The 25,540-nt window shown below is 44.0% G+C and overlaps 5 protein-coding genes across 6 annotated transcripts; 3 read left to right on the top strand and 2 right to left on the bottom strand.

Annotated features, from left to right (window-relative positions):
• Nucleotides 1-20: 20 nt before the first annotated feature.
• On the top strand, nt 21-652 carry LOC125762419 (bolA-like protein DDB_G0274169). Its single transcript, XM_049424488.1, has 2 exons — nt 21-397; nt 481-652. The coding sequence occupies exons 1-2, from the start codon at nt 152-154 to the stop codon at nt 628-630; spliced, it is 396 nt and encodes a 131-aa protein (XP_049280445.1). The 5' UTR covers nt 21-151; the 3' UTR covers nt 631-652.
• A 43-nt stretch (nt 653-695) lies between these two features.
• On the bottom strand, nt 696-4,354 carry LOC125762407 (set1/Ash2 histone methyltransferase complex subunit ASH2). 2 transcript variants are annotated; one of them, XM_049424473.1, is made up of 5 exons: nt 4,058-4,354; nt 3,483-3,970; nt 1,523-1,912; nt 918-1,456; nt 696-850 (listed from the first exon to the last, which is right to left on the bottom strand). In XM_049424473.1, the coding sequence occupies exons 1-5, from the start codon at nt 4,126-4,128 to the stop codon at nt 746-748; spliced, it is 1,593 nt and encodes a 530-aa protein (XP_049280430.1). In that variant the 5' UTR covers nt 4,129-4,354; the 3' UTR covers nt 696-745. The 2 variants fall into 2 exon arrangements, with proteins under 2 accessions (XP_049280430.1, XP_049280431.1); XM_049424474.1 differs by lacking the exons at nt 3,483-3,970; nt 4,058-4,354 and adding exons at nt 1,990-2,032; nt 2,963-3,399.
• A 448-nt stretch (nt 4,355-4,802) lies between these two features.
• Nucleotides 4,803-6,491, top strand: LOC125762409 (protoporphyrinogen oxidase). Its single transcript, XM_049424476.1, has one exon. The coding sequence runs from the start codon at nt 4,984-4,986 to the stop codon at nt 6,418-6,420; it is 1,437 nt and encodes a 478-aa protein (XP_049280433.1). The 5' UTR covers nt 4,803-4,983; the 3' UTR covers nt 6,421-6,491.
• A 4,320-nt stretch (nt 6,492-10,811) lies between these two features.
• On the top strand, nt 10,812-15,990 carry LOC125760540 (putative mediator of RNA polymerase II transcription subunit 12). The gene is made up of 7 exons (XM_049420738.1): nt 10,812-11,995; nt 12,949-13,169; nt 13,279-13,453; nt 13,558-13,758; nt 13,841-14,242; nt 14,425-15,474; nt 15,535-15,990. The coding sequence occupies exons 1-7, from the start codon at nt 11,975-11,977 to the stop codon at nt 15,778-15,780; spliced, it is 2,316 nt and encodes a 771-aa protein (XP_049276695.1). The 5' UTR covers nt 10,812-11,974; the 3' UTR covers nt 15,781-15,990.
• Nucleotides 15,991-17,068: 1,078 nt separating this feature from the next.
• LOC125764864 (protein abnormal spindle) lies at nt 17,069-25,284 on the bottom strand. Its single transcript, XM_049429492.1, has 6 exons — nt 24,205-25,284; nt 23,959-24,129; nt 22,111-23,889; nt 17,790-22,028; nt 17,597-17,716; nt 17,069-17,497 (listed from the first exon to the last, which is right to left on the bottom strand). Exons 1-6 carry the CDS (start codon nt 24,217-24,219, stop codon nt 17,237-17,239), a joined length of 6,585 nt encoding a protein of 2,194 aa, XP_049285449.1. The 5' UTR covers nt 24,220-25,284; the 3' UTR covers nt 17,069-17,236.
• Nucleotides 25,285-25,540: the final 256 nt, after the last annotated feature.

Below are 25,540 nucleotides of genomic sequence, written 5' to 3'. Positions count from 1 at the left end.
ACTGTTTTTATTGTGGCTTTTCTTTCTGGTTGGCTACTGTCAAATTAGGCATTCAAACTTGGAGATTCAAACTGATCAAGACTTTTTCAAACCGAGCCACTTTGCGTAATACGAATTCCAAACAATAACAAAGCTAACACAACACTTCTCCATGCTATCCGGGTTTCGTAGAAGGTGGTGCGGTTTGATTAGCAAACCACAGCTTCAACTGATAACAATGGCAACAAACCAAAATCCCATTGAAAGTGCTATCCGTGCGGGGCTGACGAAAGAGCTATCGCCCGTGCATTTGGACGTCGTCAATGAATCCTACATGCACAACGTTCCCAAGGGTTCCGAAACACACTTTAAAGTTCTAGTTGTTTCGCAGCAATTCGAAGGGCTCCCACTGATCAAGGTATGGCAGGAAAAAAAGCAACATGGTCACCTATCTATCGTTAATTGTTAATCTGTTTATCCTTTCTGCAACTCTCATTGTAGCGTCATCGTTTAGTGAATGAAATAGTGAAAACCCAGCTTGCAGGAGATTTTGTTCATGCGCTATCAATAGTGGCCAAAACGCCGGTTCAGTGGGATGAAGCGTACAAACTAGAACCTAGTCCTAATTGTAAAGGAGGATTCGGAAAATAAAGCAACAAACTTTCTTACGAAATTCCAATTAAACGAAACTCACATTAGAACGTAATGTTACAAACTTGTTGTTTGTAGCATTTATACCTTTATTTCTGGGTAATTCCAATTACCTCTACACGCTATACGTATCGAGTCGAAGCTTCCCATCATTTTCTGTAAAATACATCATGTCTGCCATCGTTTGCTCGCACACCATCTCCTCTACGCGCTCGTGCATCTGCAAGAGTATAAGCAATTTTTAGAACAATTCTGGTTTTACAATTAAATGTAATCCGAAATGTTACCGCTTGTGCGTTGAACTCTTTCAACACCTCGGGATGTTTAAAGTTGGGTCCAAAATTGACGCTTATTGTGACGTTCTTATGCAGCGATATTGCCGGATAATATGCACCTTTGTAAATATCTGCAAATGCTTCCCCCTGGCAAACGCCGTTCTTGAAAAATTGAATCCTGCTGCCTGGTTGAACTTTCAAGGATTTTAATGTTTCATTCACGCGATCCTTGTCTTCGTAGTAGAGATGGCTTTTGAACTTCACCAGCGGTCGATCCTTGAAGGTATTCGATGCCTGGTTGGCCTGGTTCTCAGTTGGTAGCGTTATCAGAAAGCCCAATGTATCACCCTCGGTGTACGCTGCGCTGTAATGTTTGCCGTGTGATTCATGAAACTTGGTGCCTTTGCGCGAGCGCCACGAGTAACCGAATTTATCGTATCCGAGCGGTGCCTGCAGATTGGCGTACTCTTGGCCCCAACCCAAACGGCACGCAGAACTATCGGGCATATCCTCCACAGTAGCTTCCCAGTACCAGCATCCTTTTGTGACGTCTGTAAGCGTAACAAAACGAAATTAATAATGGCACTAGTGAGCGTAATTCACTTGATGATACATACAATGAGAAGCCCGAGCCATACAGTAGCCTTTCTCGCCCGTTATCGACAGTCGATCCTCGGACACCTTCAGCTGGGGTGCACGATCGTGCAACGCAATTAACACCGCGTTCGGCGACAGCACTCGATACAACCATCCGGGAATTGGTTTGCCAGCCCAGTCCGCACTTTCATCAAACTCTTGCCGGAATGGTGCATGCGGGTCCGGTTCGGCCAATATGTACCGGTATCCATCCTTATTGAACGGATGCTCCAGCGGGTATCCGTGTGCTGGTAACTTCACAAGTGCTCCAACATCTGCACCGAGCCGGCTCTTCTTTCCCAACGCTCCACTCTGTTCATTGTTGGGCAACTTTCGTTTCTGCTGTCGGCTTTTGGAGAAGTTTTGAGTAGCTAAAGGCACAAACATATATACATATAAATGTTTTGGGGAAACGGTCGACTTCCTTGGATAACACAAATTAGCATACTTTCTTCCATGCCTAGCCACGTTAACAAGAGACGATTGTGGTACAGGGTTTATCAGGTCAATATGGCATCTGAAAGGCATAGTTCGCCGGCCAGAACATGTATTTCGTTTCCTGTCAAGTATTTCATTTGCCTCAACATGAAAATCCTGTTGCCCAATATGATTTTAGAGATTATTGCTTTAGCTTTTTCACTGGGGTTGTTGCCTGCTCCTGCTCGTTATTTGTACCATATTTTCTAATTTATTTTTCATGCTTTTTTATAGTTTTTTTTAATAAAATCATATCATTTAATAAAGGGTGAGGGCACAGCGTTACGCTGTTGTGCCATTTGGAGCAAAATTTGTTAGATTCATTAAATTATGAGGAGGTTTATCACGAACATTTCGAAAGCATATGAGTGCCAGGTTTAAAAATCCCGTAATAGCGTAGAATGCAATAAAACGGTTTAATATTGTGTACGGAGTGTAAAAGAACTAATAAACTATTTTTTGCAATGCAATTATATTTCCTCCGTTCATCTATTCGAAATATATAATTGCTGGAATAAAAAGTACCATGCTAAATTTTTTTTGTTTATATTTTGCTCGGATTCGGTTTGACACATGCTACACATACACATGCATGTTTTCGAAATGTTCGTGATAAAACTTCTCATAATTTAATGAATCTAACAAATTCTGCTTCAAATGGCACAACAGCGTAAAGCTGTGCCCTCCCCCTTTATTAAATGATATGATTTTATTTAAAAATACCATAAAAAAGCATGAAAAATAAATTAGAAAATATGGTACAAATAACGAGCAGGAGCAGGCAACAACCCCGGTGAAAAAGCTAAAGCAATAATCTCTAAAATCATATTGGGCAACAGGATTTTCATGTTGAGACAAATGAAATACTTGACAGGAAACGAAATACATGTTCTGGCCGGCGAACTATGCCTTTCAGATGCCATATTGACCTGATAAACCCTGTAAAGCACTTGATGTTTTGAAACACCGTTAAGCAACAATTTCCGATTGAGGCACAATAGTGAATAAAAACAATTATCTGTACAACAGAAATCGCTACCTCGCTACATAATGCGAGCTTAGCGCAGAAATCATCCGCCTATCTGGAATGCTCTTATCTTCAACGTGGTTTTTACGCTGTAAGCTAAAATACGCAACTGACATTAGTCTGTTGTTCTAGCATCTCACTCTATCTAACGGTGCTGGTACTGTCTCATTTCCTCCTCAAGGATTGTTATGTTGTTTCGATGTCATGGTTCTAACTTGGCGCAGGCCAAGCACAAGTTAACCAGAGTTTAACAAAAGTTTACTTTACACACTCTAAAAAATTTCATCAATTTCGAAAGGTGTAAGCTAGTGATTTCAATTCAAGCTTGTAGGCAATAAAACTAATAATAAAAAAACTATAACTCCAAAAACCGCCTATGCCGATCGAATATTTGTGCACAACTTCTCATTCACTGGTCAAACAGGCCATTCACTTACCAAGTGTAGTAGCTTCGTCGTACGTCGGTTTAATCTGTGTAAGATCTGTATTGGCCAAACCATACATTTGGCCTTGCTCATTGCTTTCCTCGTACGAAAACAACGTGTTGATGTCTTTAATCAGAGATCTTTGCACGGTAGCGTACCAGGATTGGGTCGACCTTCGTGCCATGGTAGTCATCGCTTCCCAGTAATGATCCATGTACGGTATTATGTCCTTATCCTTACTGAACATCAGCCGCACCTTACCCTCCTTGCTGGCTGTTTGCTGCAAATTCGCTAGGGCCGTAATGCACATCTGCGGTATGGAAGCTTGTACCTTGCGGAAGCTCTCCAATCCCGTCATGGAGCAGTTTTTGCACACGAACATATAGTTCATCATAAATGGTACCAGCCGGCCAAGCTGGAATCCGATGCAAGATTCGTGGAACCATCTACTGCATGTAGCGCAAAGCAATTCCACTATGTTGAGATTTCTTTCCTTTCCACTGCAAGCAAAAGAACATAATGGATGAGGTTCATAAAACACAATCTTAATCTGCTGCTATGCTGCTATAATATTTATCAAAACTTACCAGTAACAATTGTATTTCTCTTCTCCTGTGGGAGACCTTTTCAAGTCCGGTTTCATTTCATTCGTGTCCATTTTTTTACAATGACTCTTCCGGATACGTAGCCAATTTAAGTACCTTAATAAATACAGAATCGGTTTCTAGCACATATGTTGAACTTTTTTATGTATTTCATTCATGAAATATGACTTTTAAAACAATCTAAACTGTGCACCATGAAATACGGCTTGGTGTTTGCTTCACGCGTCGTTCAGCGAACATCCACCTAACAAAACAAGCATCTAATGTCATCCGAAACCAACTACAGTTTTCAAATGGCACGTGCGCCATCTCGCGGCAAATCTTTGTACGATTGGGCAATGAAATATTGGCCGTTATTTCGAAATGTTTTCACGTACCAGGAGACATTTTTTCCAAAGTACATAAAATAACACCATTTACTTTAAATTAGTACAAAATTCGGATGGTTTAGAACTTTTAAAACACTAAAAACATTGTTGGATATGCATGAAATACGCAAGATGCAAGAGATCGGATTCACAAAGATTCCCAAAATTTTAGAACGAGGCTCAAATTGTATAGTCATCGTTTAAATTGATCAGCGTCCCATTTGCCACCCCATTTTTCTAACATACAAGCTTTTTATAACAACTACCATGTGTTATACATTTGAACTAACAAAACGAAACCACTTGATTCACTTCAATTGACCGCTCTACACGCGGTCGCTGCTATTCAAATCTAGATTTTCAAAATATTTTGCTATTTGGGAGGCGCTTTTGAACTTGACAGCTGATTAATTTTTGTAAACAAACATTATCACCTGTGCCGTGCTACAATTTTCGTAAAGTATACCGCAAAACGTTATCGAAAAAAATGCTGACGTAAACATAAGAATCAGTATCGAAAGTTACGTTCAACACTGTAATATGACTGCCATACTTGGTGCCGGTATTAGTGGACTAGCGGCCGGTCACTATTTACTCAGGAAAACACCGGCACTACCTCTTACAATATACGAAGCAACGGATCGTATCGGTGGTTGGATCCGGTCAGATCGTTTCCTGGATAATGGCTTTGTGTTCGAGGCAGGTCCACGAACAATTCGACCTAAAGGCCCAGCAGCAAACAACACGCTCCAGCTGATAGAGGAGCTCGGATTAGCGGATGAGGTATATTCCATCAGCTCCAATCATACTGCCGCTCGGAATCGAATGATTTACGCCAAAGGAAAGCTTAACCTGCTTCCCAACTCACTAGGTGGATTGTTGAAAACGGTACCACCATTCACGAAACCGCTGTATTTTGCAGCCTTCCGCGATCTTGTAGCGGGACGATCGAAAACAGTGCTGAACGATGAATCCATGTACTCGTTCGTAGAACGAAGGTTCGGCAAGGAAATTGCCGATTATGCAGTCAGTGCAATGCTATGCGGTATTTGTGCCGGCAATGCGAAAGAGATCAGCGTCAAGTTTCTAATGAAAGACATTTTCGAGCGCGAACAGCGCCATGGTGGTGTCATACTAGGTTTGCTGAAGGAGGCTCTACAAAATCGAAAAAAGAAACAACCTAAAACCGTCCCTAAAGATCCTACCTCGGTAGGAAGTTTGGCGGAGCGTGCAAAAGCAGAAAATTGGAGCATTTACTCTATACGTGGCGGTCTGCAAACTCTGCCGGAAACATTGGCCGACGATTTGCGTGCGAAAGGGGTCTCCATTGTAAAGGGTACGAAATTCGAGGAGTTGATATTCGACCGTGGTCACGTTGTGTTGCGTGTCGATGGTAAAGAGCAAAAACTGCAGCATCTGGTCAGCAGTATTCCAAGCTACAAGCTAGCAAAGCACGTGCAAAAGCAACACCCGCAGCTAGCCTCCACCTTGAGTAGCATCCCGTTCGTGGACGTATGTGTGATCAATCTGCAATATCGAAAGGCTGATTTGTTGAAGCACGATGGGTTTGGATTTTTGGTACCCCCGATCGAGAATTTGCCCATACTGGGTGTGATTTTCGATAGCTGCTGTTTCGACATGGATGATAACACGATTCTCACTGTGATGATGGGAGGGGCCTGGTTCGAGAAGTGGTTCGGCAAGAACCCTTCCAACGAGCACTTGCTCGAAGTTGCCCTAGAAAACATCAAGAAGATCCTTCACATTGACCAACGCCCGGACAGCTACAAGGTAAATCTGCTGCGCAAATGCATTCCCCAGTACACCGTTGGCCATCAGGATCGAGTGAAGGCGATACGGGACTACATCGAACAGCATCAACTGCCGATTGTGCTGTGTGGCGCCTCGTACGATGGTGTTGGAGTGAATGATGTCATACTATCGGCTCGCACTAATGTGGATAAAATGCAACTCTGAGGAAATATGGTTTCGGGAACACACTGTCTGTTGAAACGTTAAACTTGACAAAATAAAGATTTTTTAAAGTATGCACCTTTCAACCAATTCATGCAACGAAAGAAATAGAATGAGTTATCGAGTTCTTCAATATTAATTCAAAATGTTTCAATTAATAGCTAATGGATTGTTCTTTAAATGACTATGTCTACAGCTAAATAAAAGCGCTTGAGAGTGCTTGAGCAGAAATCAACCATACGCACCAGAATACGGCACCGTGCCAAACTTGGCTTTACGAGGAAAGCGATAAACAACATCACACTTTTCATTTTCTTTTCATTTGCGCATCGGATCGGTATAATAACGATGAGGGGGAGGTGACCAACATTTGCAGCCGGCATGACATACGGCAGCTTCTACAGAACTGGTCCATAACCGACACCATATGCACGCTCGGGCTGTGTAGGTAGAAAGCGAGTACTACCTCGCTCCATACGGATGGAGGACAATTTGGGCATGGATAGAAAACCGCCGTTCACTGGCGTTTATGATAAACGACGTGACGAATGATCATAGTGCAATCGGTTAGTATGGGAAGCTTTCAGCATTGACAAGCGATCGGTGCGAGACGCTTGACGAATGTTCGGCGGTGTCGGAAGCAGGTGGTTTGAAAGAAAAAGTAAGTGAAATGTCCGGTACGTGAGTAAATGTGAATCACAAATTCATGTCATGCGCCATCGTCAGCTGTGCTGTGGTTCGGATGGTCTAACGGATTAACTAGGCCCACTAACGGAAACGAAGAATGGCTACATGTTGTTTTTGCTGTTTGGTTAAAAATCGCTGCCACTAGGCAAATTTGGCATCCATCGCTCAAACGTACTTGTAGTGCACGTGTGTGCCACGTGCGAATTCTACCAGTAAAAGATGCGCGATCAGTGTGACGTCGACTGGCCATATTCATTGGTTTTCATTTTTTAATGTTTCGTCATTTAATCTTTTTGGCATTTCAACCATTCATCTTCTCGTGACGCTCAGATGCATTTGAGCATTTAAGCCATGGAAAGCAAGAGCAAAAAAGCTTCTTTTTTCCTCATGCTCCTTATCGTTTCGATCGATAGCACCTCGGCTGGAACTAATCGATTTGTTGTTCGATTCGGTTGCTCACCATTAGCTTGAAGTAGGTATCCAAGTAGCTGTAGCACTTCACTTACCGTACTGAATGTACTGCAAAAACAACATCATCGAAGAAGGCGCAGATGATCAGACGCAAGTGATCGGCCTGCACCTCATCGATCGACAAGAAAGAAACAATGCTTATTCGGTAATGTGCCGCCGAGAGGACTAAGCGAACGATGGGGAGATGTTGAATGTAACAAGCAAAAGCAAAAGTGTGTATGCGGTTATTTAAAAAAAAAAAACACACAGCAAGTAAACACTGGTATTGAAAGTGAAAATAGATTTACATACCCTTCGGTAGGCTTGCGAGAGCCGAACAAGAGAGATTATTTCGTTTACGCCGTCACGCTTCCGTAATTTTACTACCAACAGCAACATTTATCTTTACTTTGACGGGGATTTCATTGGAAGTGTTATTATGTACGAGTATTATCATTCTTTCATAACTTTGGTCACAATAAGTCTAGTAATAAACCTCCTCGGAGTCGTGAAGATAAGTGAGACGATGAGTGGGCTGCACTTAATCTCATTTAAACTAAAGTAATAACAGCAACGGCGGTCCGGTGGTGCATGTGATAAACGGCGCCAGTCCACACGGCCGGACCGGGTTCAAATCTCATCCGGACCGTCCCCCCGTAGCAAGGACTGACTATCCTTAATAAGGTAAAATAAGTCTAGTAAGCCAGAAATGGCCGGCGTGACCTGTAAGGTCGTTAAGCCAAGAGGAAGAAGAATAACAGTAACACAGAAATAATCATAATAGGAGACACATTGAAATAAATCTTTAGAAAGAGTACGAAGGATTCTCGCTGAATTAAAAATAAAGTAACAATTTAAACAAATAAAGAAGATAAAGCATAGTATTAAAGATCGTTGATCGTCCGATCATGATTTACAATTGGTGGGACCAGCTAGGCGTAATATATTACGAACTGCTGCAGCTAATTGAAATCAATACATACGATCAACTTGTCTACAATGCAGTAAACGATAAAATCATTCTAAATCATTACAATGTTCGATTCTACATTGCAAACGGGATAAAAAAATACGTTAAAATATAGAAATTTTACAGTATCCACCGTACGTTTCTTGTATTTCTCCATCTGACTTCCATTTGTGCTGTCTGGTGGGAAATGGGTTATCCAACGAGTTCTTCCATCGTTGTAACAGAGCCGGAAATTGCAAGTCTTTCTTTACATCCACTTAGAACACAAGCAATTTTCCCTTCATGACCTCTACATACTGTTAGAAAGATGTTAAAAAGATAGATAATAATTAACAACCTACAATATTTTGAATTGCAAATTCGTAATTAATTTTTGCAAACAAAACCCTCAAATTTAACAAAAACGCATGTGTACAGAAAATATCATACCAAAAACTACATAAAATTCAACATAAAATTTTGCAAACCCAACATAGATGAGGCATAGAATTTATCTCGTCTTTTGCATTCTATTTAACTAATGAAATAATCCACTGAAATGCATCTTGCACTCATAGAAAATATAATACTTTTGAGTGTTTTAAATTACAAAAAATTTATTTAGTTTCATGAACCATCTCAAGCTTTCGATACGGTTTTAGTGTATCGTATTGTAAGATTTCAAATATCCTAATATACGCCCTTATAAACTGCCATTTCACTACAGGCAAAGGAACATAACAAATTACAAATAACAAAACCATTATAATTATCATCGATCCGGGCCCATCAACTACTACTTGGACGACAATACCCACTACATCTCGTGCATGATTTCTCCCCCCATTGTGCAGCCCCACTGTAAAACTCCTCTTGGAATGGTTTTTGGGCTGCTCCGGCAGTCCAGCAAATGCTGCCCAAAGCCAAAGTAGCCACTAGAGTCGCGGTATGTTGTTTGTTTTATGCTACGCTTTTGTGGTCATATACACCGCTCCACGACTCCTCCTCTGTTTGGCCCGCTCGCATGCGAACTCGTTCGGAAACAAGTCCACCTAGTCCGAGGCTGCACAATTGGTGTGCACTCGATTGCACACGATGCACATGCACAGCACACCGCAACAGATCCGTCCGAAAGTGCAGCAAAAGAAAGTAAATCCTCCGCCGCCCGTTGATCGTTGGCGGGATCTTGTCTCGCGTACTGCAAAAAGTGCTTTTCTTAGATCCGTACCGAGATCCGCCATTGGCACTCGAACATAGTCACCCCTACGTGCAGAAAGCCAAAGAGTTTGCATATCGCTCGATGATCGCTCGAGGTTTGATCTGATCGCAAACTGATCGCAATGACGATCCGCTTTCGACCACCATCGGCGGATCGACAAAGGCTGGGGGTGGTGACCCTCGCATGGAAAACGCCACCGCTATGCCTACAACAATTCAATTCCTTCCCCCGTAGAAAGGGATTTCGGAACGGGAACCATGTGTGTGTGTGCGCGCGAGGGCTTTTGTGTTGTGACCAACCTTCGGAGCTTCCATACCGATTTGTTTCCTTCTACCAGACCGACCTGCTGTTGGTGGAAGAAATCGAAAGTCATTGATTAATAGTAACAGCAAGAGCAGCATAATAGAAATAAAATAAATAGATTACCCCTGCGAAACACGGAACTCCCCGATGAGGTGCAAAATGGGAAAAAAGAAAGAGAGAAAAAGGGAGAGAACGAGAGAGTGGGAAGAAAAGCCCAACATCCACCGTCCTAACCTACGTTGGCGAAATCGGCACAAAAGGGCTCGCGAAAAGAAAATTGCCCGTTGGAGTTGGCTTTCCGTTGTTCGATTTGATTAACCACATTCCCGGGCCACATTACATTCCTGCTCGCCGGACACCCAAGACAAGGGCCAAGGCAGGGTTCCCTATTAACTACTCGCTTCATTCCCACGCGCCAACCAACGACTACACAGCCATCATCAAACAACAAACAAGGTGCACGATCATGTAGGGGGAAGTCAATTAACGGAAAATTGTTCGGTAACAAGACTCGGTACCGAATGAGCGCTTGGTTCTAATTTGGACCATAGAACAGGCAACACGGACATAAGGGCGTTGTCCGTTTAGAGTTAATTTTCCATTTTCTATTTGGTGCACCAAATTCGTTTCGGAGTTTGTTGTGTTAAAAAAAACATCCACCAAAGCTTATTAAATATGTACCGAACTTAGTTTAATCCAATGGCACATAAGTGGAATCCATTGGACAAATTTACATTGTTATAAATCCCAATGCCAGAACATAATTACATCTCTTTCGCTATCCATGCGACTGATCGTACTTGGCACTGTCCGTACAGTACAGTTAGAATGCATCATCTCGAGCTTCGCAAAAAATCCCCAACGTCCAACAGCCATCCTGCCCCGGTGACAGTTGGATGTGTTGCCGTTCCACGTAGCGGTGCCTTGCCGACAGAGGAACAGGTTTAGCTGAAGTGCAATTTGTACAATCAGGTTCAAAACTGTTTACCAAAGCCAACACCAGCCAGCACGCTTGCAGACTGCCGAGTAACGGATCAGCCAGACCAATGTCAGGGTCGTCTGCATGGTAGCGTGATCGTGATTTTACACTACTTCAGCGACAGTTGAGCATCAGAAAGGGATGTCCTACAACCGTTTGTAAGTGTTTGAAGATGCTCTTCTTCGAAAAATGCCAACCATACCATACTCACATTCATCACACCAAATCCTGTCCGCCATCGCTTTTTATACGATCGTTCAAAAGTCCTTCCGAAGTTCGCTCCACGTACACGCAAACGGAGTGCCATGGATCAATAAAACCAACTCCAGCAACTATCTAACACCATTCCTTCCTTTGCCACTCTCGCACGAAATTACGGTGCTGCCGGTACAGTGGGGCGCGGTCGTCCGTTTCGGTGTGTAGTTTTCACTTGTAGCCACACACTCCGAACAGGTTGATCGAAATGGGTTTCGCGCAGTTACTCTTGGAACGTCGCGAAACGTGGTCGAGTGCCGTGATTAGTCCGTCCGTGTCTTTGCTACACAACCGGATGCTCTCGCTGGAAGCTATCCCAGGTTGCAGATGCTAAGGATCGTTCAAGACAAGTGAAAGAAAACGATCGAGACGATAGGTGTATGTGTGTGTGTGTGATCTTTTTGTGTGTGAAATACATCGAGTCTAAAGTAACTCGATAAAGTGCTTACGCTTAAGAGCTTCTCCTTGCAACGTGTGTCATTTCGTGATAAGTGCTTTTGAAAGTGATATTCCTCGTGCACGTGCACTCGTGAAATCATCTTCCTTACTTTCTTCCCGCGCAAGTGCGAGTGAAAATTTTTAACCATCACTTCACGTCTAAATCACATCTAATCGTGCACAGTCAGCGGTGTTGTGCTGCCATCGAAACGCTATTTAGCGAAGGAATCTACTAAAACCCAGATCCGGTGGCCCCGGAGCATCGGGCCTGGAGAAAATGGCCATTCAAATGGAACAAGTGAGTGCAGCAGAAAAGTAATGACGCGTTTTGTTTTTTTGCTTTCGCAAAAACTGGCTAAACGCCCTCATAAAGTGATTGGAATTTAACACGAACGAGAAATCAGGATCTGCTGATGGCGATTGGCCCTTTGGTAGTTGAGTTGGTCAGAGAGAGTTTCTTGTTTATTAAATTTTACAAAAAAAGAGCTATGGTTTAGTTTTACAAACTTATTTTGTTTAATAACAAAATATTGTGAAACGAAACCGCAAAAATTCACAAATAATTCAATGTATGAAAGGTACCGCAGCTTGAAATTGCTCTCCGTTACACTCGGTCGGTTAAACTAATAATTACCTTCGCGTTGGTCTTAGCATGAAATCAACCAGCTATGAAAATGGTTCCACACGACATTAATGAGATGCTGTGAAATTAGAGTTATGCTTGGTTGTATTTATTTTCTTTGCAACGAGTAAGTAACAACAAATCTAATCCCTTAAATAACTGAATATTCGTAAGTACCAAAAGGAAAAAGAAATAAATTTGCCTTACAATACTTTTACTGTTTACATGATTTAGACATCACAATCAAGCGTAAAACATATGAGAACAGATAAGTTCGGGTTTCAACATTTAATTCAACATTCAAATGGTTTTAAACGATAGCTCATAGAAGAAATTCAATATTCGCTTACAGGAGTTGGAATTTTAGAGATTCAAATAATTGATATAGGTTTCTTAAACAATTTCTTCTAACAGCTTTAAAGCTAACAGTACGCAAGTAGATTTGAAATCCGTATTCCAGCCATCTTACTAGGTCTAACGAATTATTTAGAACTAGCAGCAGAAATGTTTCTAACGATGAAATGGTTGTTTATAATACCTGCTTATTTGTCGATCCGAAGGTGTTATCTAGATAATTACACCTACATTAATACTCCTGGTTAAACATTTTATCGTTTCAAACATGGCAGGTACTTTTCCTTGTGCTTTCGCTGTACGCGACACTAACCGTTGGCGATCATGCCCCTCCGTTTAAGCCATTGCTTCCTTCATCCTACACCAAGTCGCCCCTAATGTATCCAAGCTTTGTGCCCAAGCATAGCGTCGGACTAAAACCCTACATGACGCAGTTCCGTTCAGGCACGCGTCTAGCACCAGTAGCGATTCGGCCAGCTCCATCAATGATTATGAGGTACGGTTGCAACTTCCAGCCTACTCCATTAATGTTGTGCATGTGTAATGCATTGTAATGTATCTTAAGCTCAGCTGATGTTAATCACTTTCTGCTCACGCCATTCCAGTTTGAAAAGACCCATCAAATCCATTCTAAGCCACCCTTCGCTTATGAAGCAACCGCTACTGAAACGTCCTCCACCACCATTAGCATTTGCCGCCGCAAGCATTAAGCATCACAAATTTCACAGTTCACCACCAGGACCGAGCACCGGTGAGATAGTATTCGAGAAGCTCAAACCGGTACGTTAAATGATACACAGGACCGAGAGAGAGAGAGAGAGAGAGAGAAAGAGAACTCCAGAATCTTTACTGGTGATTTTTGCTGCATGTACTTTCTTTTGTAGATCGCCACGAAACTTACTTCTCACAAGGATGGAGCGATCCATACGATCCCTGCCCCAAACCTGGGACTCACGAAACCTCCGAAAGGACCCAACCAGATACGAGTTACGTCGTACGAGGACAGCAACAAGCTGGAGATTGAGGTGAAAACAACCAAGCCCACGTTTACAGCAAAGCCAGCCTTTTTGAACCTTAGCCCAACGGTAGGTGTAGGTTAAATTTAGCTAATATGATAATTTAAATATAAACATTGCTTTTTTCACATGATCAAACGTCCCATTTTAGCCCGCACCGGCTGTAGGGGTCTACAACCATCACGCAATCGGTAATCCGCATCAGTATCAGGTGACTGAGGAGCACTCGAATGATGTAACTATTGGTGACCTGTACTCGGGCAAGAAGACTTACTTCGCACCGGATCCGGATCCATCATTGCCGAGCAAAACACTCCTACCGACATCCGATCCACTCAGCATACCGAGCAATGGCAAGTTTGCTCCAGCCAGCGTACTCGTACAGTCTCCGGTGGCTCACTATCCGTTGCAGCCCCAAACCAGTGCTTCGGCCGTGATCCAGTACGTTAATGCAGTTCCGCAGGCCAGCTACGCGATTCCGCTCGCTACCCAGCCACAGCTTCAACAGCACATTCTGCAACAAACGGCCATGCTGCAGGAAATGCCCGTTTCGGTTAGTGCTCAATCGTCGAACTCTTGATATCACTGATCAATTGCTTCATCTGCAGCATCATCCCGTTCACCATCATAATCATCGCCCTACGCCACACTAATAATATGCGCCCGCATTCTAATACTTTGTGTACCCCTTTCTCCTCGCTTCCCGCCCCTTCCCCCGGGGGGTTCTAATTCCAGCTCTATAATCCCACCTATCTTGTGACCCAATCCAACAACCTCTTCAACACCCACCAACAGCAGGGGTCCGTGAACCTCTTCAAACCTGATACCAACTTCCTTGGCACGATGCAACACCAGCAACACCATCAGCAGCCGCAGCAACAGCAACAACAGCAGCATCAAGTACATGTCCAAACGCAAACGCAAGCGCCTCCTCCGGTTCCGACGACCGTACTTTTCAACTCGTACAATACGTACAAGCACAGTGAACCGGCCGCCAGTACGGGACAGATCCTGTCCGCTACCCAGGATCAGCTCCACGAGCTCCAATCCGTAGTTAATCAAATTCAGCTGAATGACATCCACAACCAGCACTCGTCGGACATGCCAACGTACGCGCAGCTCGTAGGACACGAACAACCGTCCATACATCAGCAGCAGATTCCCCAGCTCAACCAGCTCGAGCAACAGCTCCAGCAACAGCTGATCCAACAGCACCAGCATGAAAAGGGTAACTCGCAGCGACAGATGACCGATGGGGAGATTGCTAACCTGCTCAACTACGGTATGATTAATCTGCACAACAATTTATCTCCGAGCGATTACTACCACTATCAGGTAGATCAACCGACGGCGGTTCAGTCGGCGGGACATCATTCATTCTACGAACTATCGGAGCGGCAGAAGGAAAATGACCGCATACTGGCCCAGGCTCACCAAGAACTCTACAACCATCAGCAACAGCAGCAACAGTACCAACAGCAACAACAACATCAGTATCAGCAACAGTTGCAACATCAGCAGGAGCAAAACCAAGTACAACAGCATCCATTGCCACAGCAGTACCAGCAGGATAGCCATTCTGACTACTTGCAAGCGTACCAAGAGCATCAGCTTGCCGTGTCCAACATTCTAGGGTTGCAAGACAAACAATCGCCAGCTGGTGGTTCCGTACAGCAGCAGTACCATCACCACCACGCTGCCATTGGTAGCACGATCGAGCCGCAGGTGACCCAGAGTCCGCTACGGATATACGTACCAGATGGAGAGCACGAATACTCCAACAATGTGAGTATGACGATTATGTCTGTTTGTTGCGTGACTCCTTAACAACTCTTTGCTTCACAGATAAACGCACAACAACGGATGGACGAGATCGATTTTGAGTACGCTGATGTGGATGGACTGGATCACGGTTTCGAGGATAGTACGACAACAAATGCCCAGGCACGGAATGAGGACCCTGACACGCCGTCCTCGTCGGATGATAATACTACTACCAACGCTTACTACGACGAACGGACAGCGGATGATGTAGGCGAGGATGGAGATATGTATTACAACAAAAACCTTAGTAACCATCGGCTCGATTAAGAGGGCGATCGTTCAACATGCGCAGCAAGCCAGTCTATGTTTAAGCCTGTTTCGTACCCATGATTGTACTGTACAGCTGGTTGTTGATCGGATCATGGGAAGAATGTTCAATAGGTACGGGGTACATCGCATAAAACTGTACACCTTTAGTACGTAGCTGTGTAGCGACACATTATTTATTTCATCTATAAATAAAGTAAATGAACCTTACGGTTGTGCATAATGCTAGAATTGCTAAGTAGGCACTCGGTAAGTAGAAAAATATGTATGAAATTATATGCTATTGTCAATAATGGTTTAAGTCCTTTTTCTTCTTGACTTAACGACCTTTAAGGTCACGCCGGCCATTGCTGGCTTACTAGACTTATTTTTACCACGATGCCGGATAGTCAGTCCTTGCTGTCATGGCGAATGAAAACTGTCATGGCGTCCAGTCGCGCTTCGAATCGCAATTTTTCGCTGAAAATACACGTATAGCGACTTTTCACAATTTTTTTTATATGGAGTTTTGCAACAAATTTCTGAATCGCGTTCGCAAACGCGACAATTGCTAAGCGTTTAGAGCCGGGGGAAAGGGGGGACGGTCCGGATGGGATTTTATTCCCGGTCCTGTCGCGTGGACATGGCGCCGTTAAAAACATACATTACTGGGCAGCCACCCGTGATGAGTACGATCCAAGTATGGACCTACATAATACTTGTATATAGTCCAAGTATGGACTACATAAAACTTACATAGCTTTGATACATGAAGATTGTCTAGAGCTCTTTGCCATGTTCGAGAGAAACCGTGCTCAGAGGGGTGTTATGCCTCGTATGGATGAGCCGTTACACTGCCAGACACTATGAGTTGTATAATAATATTTATACTTACTATACCGAGCTAAAGTTAAGTTTTTTTACGCCAGACAGGAGATGTGGTAGCCAAAATTGGAGATGGAATGTCGATCCCATCGTTCTGGATCGTTCCCTTAAAGAGATATGACTATATGGCTGTAAAATATGGCAGACATGACCTAGTAGGTCGATGCAAATGACACCACAATTTCTACAGGTGTTGGTCTGTCATTTCCGATTTTCAGACCTGCGCACATGAGTACATTCCTCATTGGATGTGATACCCGGTCCTGTCGTGTAGAGTCCGGTGCCGCTATCATCTCTACCACCGGACCCAGGTTACAGCTGGTCAGATATAATTCAATCAATGACGATAAACCTACTATTAAAAGCATTCATCAACAATGTCATCGAGGGTCTTTTGCATGAGAAATAATATATAAAGCTGTAATTTGAACAAATTGTTTGAGATAAACATGTATTGTGAACGTTCTAGTGCTTAAAACAAACATACTGTAAAACAAATGAAAAATTCACCAACGTATAATAAATCGTTAATAATCACGCACCCACCTTACAGCGTTTTGAAATATGGAAAAATATTATGATTATTTAGGGATTATGTAAGATCCACTTCCAACATCTGGAGTACTCTTTCAAACCCAAATACGGATGAGTAGAAAACATACGGTTTAGTGCGGTTGACGCCAAAATCTGGCTCCAGCGAGGGTACCGTGCGCATTAGCTGCGGATTCGGTGCGACGAGACAACCCACCGGACGTTGAACGTTCTTGCGCATCTTTTCCTTGCGCTGTACTAATTTTTTCGTTTCACGCAACATAAATATGGCGTCTTTCGAAATCATATAACGACGGATAGCCTGCAGAAAAACATACGAAACATTATTTACTTAAGTTACTAACAAAATCAATACGGAAACAAACAAAAATAAATAATGGACACGGATTAGAAAACTTACATTTTTCTTCTTGTTATCGTGAGCTAAAACCCACAGTAGGGTGCAAAGTGTGCTGAATATTGCGCAATCTTTATCACACCAACGTAGTAGCATTTGTGAAACTGTAACCAGCCCGTTTTCCTACGCAAAAAAAAAAATACAATTAGTGCGTTACTTTGTAATAAGCCATAAGATAAACGCGCTCAAAACATACCTGAAATGCTTGTTCCTTCGTGCCTTCGAAGCGTGCCAAATTCAGTATGATACGGGCACAAATTTCGATCAATATTTTATCCACCTCCGAGCGAATGGCCTGAGCCATTGTGTTGTAGCAGAAAACCGATAAAAACACAGCATCATCTACAAGCAGATGCGGTACCAGCCGGGACATGCGCTCCAAACGCTGTAGGATGCCAATTGCTTCGGAAGAGCTAAAACGTGTCTTCAAGAAACGCATGCACAGTCGGCTTACGTTACTTAGCCGGTTGGACGGATCTCGTTGCGCCTCCCGACGGCTCACTACCATCTGTTTGGCAATTGTGCGCATTTTCGCCGTCTGATGGCGCTTTCGATGGTAGGCACCACGCCACCAACGCTGTATTCGAAGGGCAGCCTTATCCCGACGCTGCTTCTCCAAATACTCCGGAGTTAACATCGCCCGGAAGGCTCGTCGGGCAAGCATGCCACGTGCATGTTTCTGCAACCCGTATATAGTGTGACGAATTTGTTCGAATCGTTGTCGCTCATAGCGTGTTTCCAGCTTTTCGCGATATCGCCTTTGAACGACGATTACGGCACTGCGATACATTCGATAATTCAACTCATCGATTAGTCGTTCCCGGTAAGCGCGATAATGAATCTGAATGGTCCTGGCGGCTTGTAACGTTCGTCGGTACGTTTCACGCTCTCGGCGCATACTGAGTGTAGCTCGCCAGCGAGTTTGTATAGTTCTAACCGCGCGACAAATTCGATTGTATTCTTTCACGTTGCGAACCATTTCCCGACGAGCGCGGTAGCGAGTCTGGAAGATCGTGGCAGCCCGCTTCAGAGCATTGAATCGATCTCGTTCCGTTACCATTTTACGATAACCGCGATACCAACGTTGCACTGTTACCGCTGCCTTCTGCTTCCGTTCATAATCATCGACAGCTTGACGCATCAACAACTTTCCTCTAAATCGTCGCTGAATCGATATGACTGCTTCCCGAAGCCGCAGAAAACTTGCTCGTTCATGCTTCATCTTTTTGTATCCGCGGTAAAACTCTTGCACCACAATTGAGGCACTTTTCAGATTCAGGAATCTGCCACGGCATTTTTCCATTGCCCGTTGGGCACGATAAGTTCGCTGTATGAGTACAACCGCTGTACGGATGTGCCGGTAGTGTTGGACTGCTTCTTGCATAGTTTTTTGTGCTCGGTATCGTTGCTGTATAACGATGGCAGCGGATTTTAGCCGCTGAAAGCTGGATCGCTGTTGTCTCATTGCTAAAGTAGCGGCCCATCTGTTGGAAATCACAATGGCACTTTGTTTAATGGCCATATATCGATTGCGTTGCATCAAACCGGCTCGGTTTGCTCGGAAACGATTTTGTAGCACCAGTGCTGCTTGACGAAGACGAAGGTATTGATATCGTTCTTGTTTCATTTTAAGGAAAGCACGCAATCGTTGCTGAATAATAATAGCCGCACGCCTACGATGCTCCAGCTCTTGACGAACCAACCGTCCCTGCACTAGGGCACGATAACGTCGCTGCAGGATTTTGGCCGCGTCAAGGTATCGCAAATAATCATATCTTATTTTCCGTTTCAACAGAATAGCTCGCCATGATCGTTGCAGAGTGATCGCTGCACTGCGTTGCATGCCGTACTGAGCGCAATCTCGACGCATCTGCAGTGTAGCACGCCACTTGCGCTGTATATGTATGGCCGCTCTGCGGCACGTTTCATATCTTTGCTTCGTAACTCTACCTGCAAGGATGGCACGGTATCGCGACTGTACATTGATGGTGCATCGTCGAAGAGCATTGAAATGATCCCTTTCCTGCCGCATTAGGATCGTGGCCCGATAACGGCGCTGTATGGTTACGATGGCGCTACGAATCTGTACATAAGTTGTGCGAGCCGCACGCATACTCAATTGCGCTCGGAATCTTCTCTGAATGCAAAGAGTGGCAACCCGCAATGCAATATATTGTTGACGCTGTACCATCATTGCTCTATTGGCCCGATAGCGTCGTTGCAACGTTATTGTTGTACTGCGTAACGTTTGGTATCGGTTTACTTCTAACTTCATCGCTTGCCGTGCTCGGAAATTCCGCTGTACGTTGATCGCAGCTTGTCGAACAGTCTTGTAAGCTAATCGTTCCTTTCGCATCGCTATTGTAGCACGCCAACGATGCTGCACATGCATAATAAGCTCCCGTGTTCGTTTATATGCTTGCATATCCAAATGCATTTGCTTCCACCCACGGAAATGTTCCTGGATTTTAATGGCGCTAGCACGCATCAATAAGAATCGGTTCCGCAGCCGTCGTGCTGTCAAACATTCGCGCCAACGACGCTGAATGCAAATAGTAGCCGAACGGATTCGTTGATACTCTTTGCGTACGATCCGCATTCGTTGAAGGGATTGAATTTTTGCAGCCGATCGATGTTGTAACCATTTCCGTCGAATGAACACTACCATACCGTTAACAATCGCATGCAGGCGACGGTGGATTACGTACGATTTTATACTACGCTGAATTATGGTTGCCTGCAGATGGCGATGCTTTGCCTCGGCACGAATCGTACCGATTACTGCTGCCGCTGCCAGTAGCTTCCTTCCGAGTGTGTACCGTCGGAACGACGTTTGTAAAATTATGGCTGATTTTCTACACAACAAATAACGTTCGCGAGCAGATCGCATTTCTCTCATTGATCGCCACCAATGCTGTATGCGTACGATTGCCGCAAATCGTTTAGCAGCCCGTTTCTGCGCTAGATATCGCCTGGTAAACTTCTGGATCGTTACGATCGCTCGCAGCTTCTGGTGACGATAGGCTTCATACCAAACGCGAACACAGTAACCACGAACCGCGGCTTGAATGGTGCGTGCGGCCACTTCTCTTTTCAATCGTTGCTTTTCTTCGATGCGGCGAGCGATTGCCACCTTCAGCCAATTCATGCGCCACCAACGCTGCAGAACGATCGCGGCGGCATTGAATTTCGGTGCGCGAAACTTGTACACGATCTGCCACAGTAGTGACATCGTTTGTTCGCGATGTCCATCGCAGATATCCTTAGCCGTTATATTACCGGCAATTTGATATTCGGCCTGCTCGAGTGCTCCCAGCGCTAGATTAATGTTGTGTATCTTTTGTAGGCGCGATATTGGCGGCACGCGTAAGCTTGTAGACAAATCTTCTCGCAGCAGAATGATCTCCATTACACGAGTGAGTCGTACACCGTCGCGCAGATCTACGGCTAGATTCTCGAAAGCATAGTTATATTCGTCCAGATAAGATTGCTTATGAGACAGCGTATAACCCACACGCTTCAGATGCTTAGTAATGTCACCGATTCCGGCCACCAACGATGATGAAAATCGTACCAAAATCTCTCGTGTCTCCTTGTATGGTGCATTGCGGACAAAAAGGCACGGGTTGTGCTTTATCAGTTTGCGCCGTTTCGCCGTGTCGAGGAAAAACAATAAAAATAGGACCGTTCGCAGCGTAAATTTCTTCATATGCTCGGCATAGGCACCCGAAAGGCTGTATGCCTTAGAGTTGCGCGCTTCCAGATAACGGTCCCGAAACAATCGATGTATGATAAACGCGCTCAACCCCACTATGTCTCGGTTGGATTGAAGCTCTATTTGCTCCCCAAAAACAACCTCCAAGCCGAGCCGTAACCACAAAGGATTGAAACACAGCAGTAACTCTAGGATGGAGCGTTGCAGTACCAGATCGAGATGAAGTTTTCGATCGGTACGTAGTGCCAGCAATTGTTTTTCGATCTGTGCAGCCACCTTGCGGAGCGGAACGGCTATCTCTTCACTCGTGTACAGTGCAATTCCAGCACTGCGTAAACTGTTCAATCGATTTTTGTAATATTTCGACGAAATCAGCTCCTTGGTGGGGGCAAGCGTAAGATCCTTGGATTTTACCTCGTCAAAGAGCTTACCCACATCCAGCGGTTTGTTCGGCTCCGTATCCAAATCGGCCGGTATCGTAACAAGAGCATTAAGCCACTTTTTCATCTGTCGCTCGTACTGGTCAAACGCTTGCTCATCTAGATACATTGTGACGGTGAGGAAAGGATTGCATGTAGTTGTTGCAGCAAACGGGTCAGGATTGATGAGCGTTTTCAAATGTCGATCCGAGTCGTACAAGAACACACGTTTCTCAACCGTCTTTGACGGCAACGCAGCAGACACCGCTGGTCGCTTGAGACTGAGACTGCGTGAAGAGGTCTACAACGGTTACAAAAAGACGTTTATTTAAATAGAATACCTTGTGCACTATAGCACACTATCAAACCAGTTAATAACTTACCAGCGTTACACTGCGAGCCTGTTGTGCTGTCTTGTATCCGATAGGTTTACGGAATGTTTGACTAACGGATACTTGTTGCGTTTTGATAGCCTGTTGTACGGTTGTAATCGTGGCTGTACTCGTCGTAAGGCGACAACGGCGCTTTGGGGAAGAAATTTCATGCTCAAACATGTTTGGCTTTTCTTCTCTTCCATCGCCAACCGATTCAATGCCACGCTTGCAAGCACTAGTTACAACCATCTCATCACTAAAACGACCAACTTCGTGCAAATTGAATCGACTAGACTGTGCTCGGATTTCATGCTCTTGAAAGATCTTCTCCGCTTCGTCCTCCTCAAGATTGATCTTGCTACTGGTGCCACTCTTGTCGAACAGATTCGGGAGCGAACAGCGAGAAACATTATCGTTAATAGTAATGGTTACATTCTTAACAATGTTTTCGACCGATGCTGACCGTAAACTTTCCTCCGTTGATACGATAAAGGTTTTCTGGCTGTGAAGTGAAGACAACAGTTCAGCAACATCTGGTACCGATCCGTTACGACGTTCCAGGCGCCGATCAAACGTTACACCAAGTTCAGCCATATTTTCTTCCGCTATGCTCGATAGATGAGGATTGGAATCGTAAGCCACCGTGTGCGTTTTGTTGATGATAGCCATATGTTCCTCGATTGGCACCACTTCCTCGCGTTGTGGAACAGGATCAATACTGTTGTGTGATTCGAGCGTTTCATGTTCCTCGCTTTTTATTCGCCGTACTTGACCTTCGACGATCAACGGTTCAGGCTCTGGTGAAAACGTTAAATGTCGCTGAAGATTATCGCTCGCTTGCTGTTGGACATTATCGATTTCCACCGCCGTGGGACTCCCGATAAATGGCTTTAGAAACGTTTTATCTACAGTAGTGGGTTTAGTAACAGTTGAAAAGCAACTAGGATCAAACTTGCCGTTTCGATCCTGCGGTGTAGCTTTCATCTCTTGATTAAGTGTCCGTTGCTGTAAAACAGTCGTCTGGGTTAAGATCCGATCTGGAGCATCAGAAACTTTAGTTTCTTTAACTGGCTCAATTTTGGGAGATGTTTCCAGATGCTTTCTCACGGAAAAATCAGCCAACCCTCTGCGCCCTATCCCTTTTATGTAACATTCCGGTGTCGGTTGGTTTTCCATGTACATAAGATAGCTGTCGAAAGCAGATATCGGTGTCACCTGATTTTTAACATCCAATCCCCCAGCACCTATCTGGGGAGTGGTCGGGTTGATATTTTCCTTGTCAGGCTTGCCCCTGTCAGAAGATATCGTCGGGCTTGTACAGCATTTGTCTAGCAGATCATTGTTATCAAAACTATTTTCCGCATTGCTCGACCCAAGCATCGTCGTCGTTACTTTCGATGTGATAGCACCCATTCTGCTGTTTACCACAATCGTAGGCACAGACCAACCTTGTTTCCCTGGAGATGTTTTCGTCTTCTTCGGTATTACGTTGCGCTTCAGCTTCACCTTCGGTGGGGATGGTGATTTTAGTTTCAACTTTTTTGGAACGGCGAATGATTTAGAGACCGGTTTTCGTCCGACCGATTTTAGCTCGACAGTTTTCAGTATAAATTGTACGTCCTTCCTGTTGCCAATGCTATCGGTGAGTATGATCACTTCCTTGCCCACAATTAGCTGTTGTGGATTCCATACAACCTCTAGCGTTTTCTCGGCGCCTGCCTCCACTTCGGCCTCTGACCACTCGAAACTGATCCCGCACTCAGGATCGGGAACTCTGGATAGTTTTACCTGTGACACGATATTGACTCATGTGTAATGATGCTGAATGTAATTCATCCACCGTGAACCACCACTTACCTGCACCAAAATTTTGTTTGTATTCCGCACAATAAGCAAGCGACGAGCGCTCTTTCCCACAGGTACACCTTCAAACACAACGATTGCCTTCGGAGTGAACGGCCCCAACAAAACCACTGTCGGTTCCCGAGATTCTTGTGCCCTTTTCGCTCTAGGTGGCGTGCAAGTTACCTGCGAACACACACAAAGCATTAAAAAAAATTGCATACTGTGCCAGTAATACAAATCAATTCTTCAGAAAATCACCTCAAACGCGCTCATTTTCCGTCATGGCTTCACCAAACAAAGCCAAACAAAACGATGTCAATTCAGCCTAAAAACGCCTTGGATTATTATTTATCCACACCTGTTCAAGTACATAAATGAACAATAAAAACAATTGACTCGCTCAATGTAGTTTAGTTCCGCAAAAATCAAGAACAACGATTCTTAGATTATTCTATTTCCACCACACCAACACAAGTCGTTCCAAGCGCGATACAACCGTTGCTTGCTTGAAAAATACGTTAGCGATTTCTGAAAATCCCGACAGCTGCCGATGTGCACCGACATTCGTACGAAGCGATTATGACAGCTGTCAGGTGGGGTGAGTTCGAACCGACAATTTTAAAAAATCGAACATGATCAACAGTTTTCGAACAAGCACGGGGAATAACGCTGTGGTACTGTTCAAATTAATTTGCTATTCTGCTGTAGGTACAGAAAACTAAGCGTCGAAATATAATTTTGTTTTAAAACTGTTTATTTCTTGATATTGATCAATTGGCAACGCGCCTAAGTGGAATCTTTGGGATAAGAATGGGCTAGGCGATAAAGTTTAAATCCATTGTACAAACTGAATACCATAGTAGAGCTGCGGTTATTATTTTTTTTATCTGTGTTTAGGCTATGGCCTTTCTTAGCCAACTCCGCTCGTTATACCGCTCGATGCAAACATGTTATCAAAAACCAAACACATCTTCCAATTATCGATAGTGAAAATGACTGATTTATTGTTCGTTCCATTTAAAAACATACACAAAATGGCATGGTCTTTATGGCGCTTTCACGTCACCACCATTCGCATTACATACTAGCTACCGTCGAATTCGTACGCCTAAATTGTATCTATCAACTACTGGAGACCGTGACTGTAGCGAGTGCCGGCCCTGGGGAAGATTTGGAGTGTGATCAAAGAGAAAACGACCGTTTCCCCCAACGATGCTGATATGAGAGGAATGAAACTTTTATAGAACAATGTGTAACGCTCCTAAATTTCAACTCGATTAAGAAACAGTTCGTGACGCGCATATTCGCTATCTTTTTTACGACTACCGGGAAAAGGCTAGAGACCAAAGTCTGTAGAGTAATGAGGTCGCGGATTAGGCTTTGTTGACATTGCCATCTTGGATTTTCATTTTGACAGTTAGACGTCCTTGGCTATGTATTGGTGAATTGTTTACTGAGCAAATTTCAGCGCTCGTAGTTTTGGCGACAGTCGTTGCAACGTTAAAATGTGGGGAATATATGCACTATTCCATAAATTTCCATTGCGCATTGTATTACACGATAATCACACTATTAAAAGATTTCGTTTTAAAAT

Source organism: Anopheles funestus, chromosome 2RL (assembly GCF_943734845.2).
Source record: "Anopheles funestus chromosome 2RL, idAnoFuneDA-416_04, whole genome shotgun sequence".
NCBI classification, from domain to species: Eukaryota; Metazoa; Arthropoda; class Insecta; order Diptera; family Culicidae; genus Anopheles; species Anopheles funestus.
The sequence above is the reverse complement of the archived record's forward strand: the minus strand, read 5'-3'. Positions and strand labels throughout refer to the sequence as shown.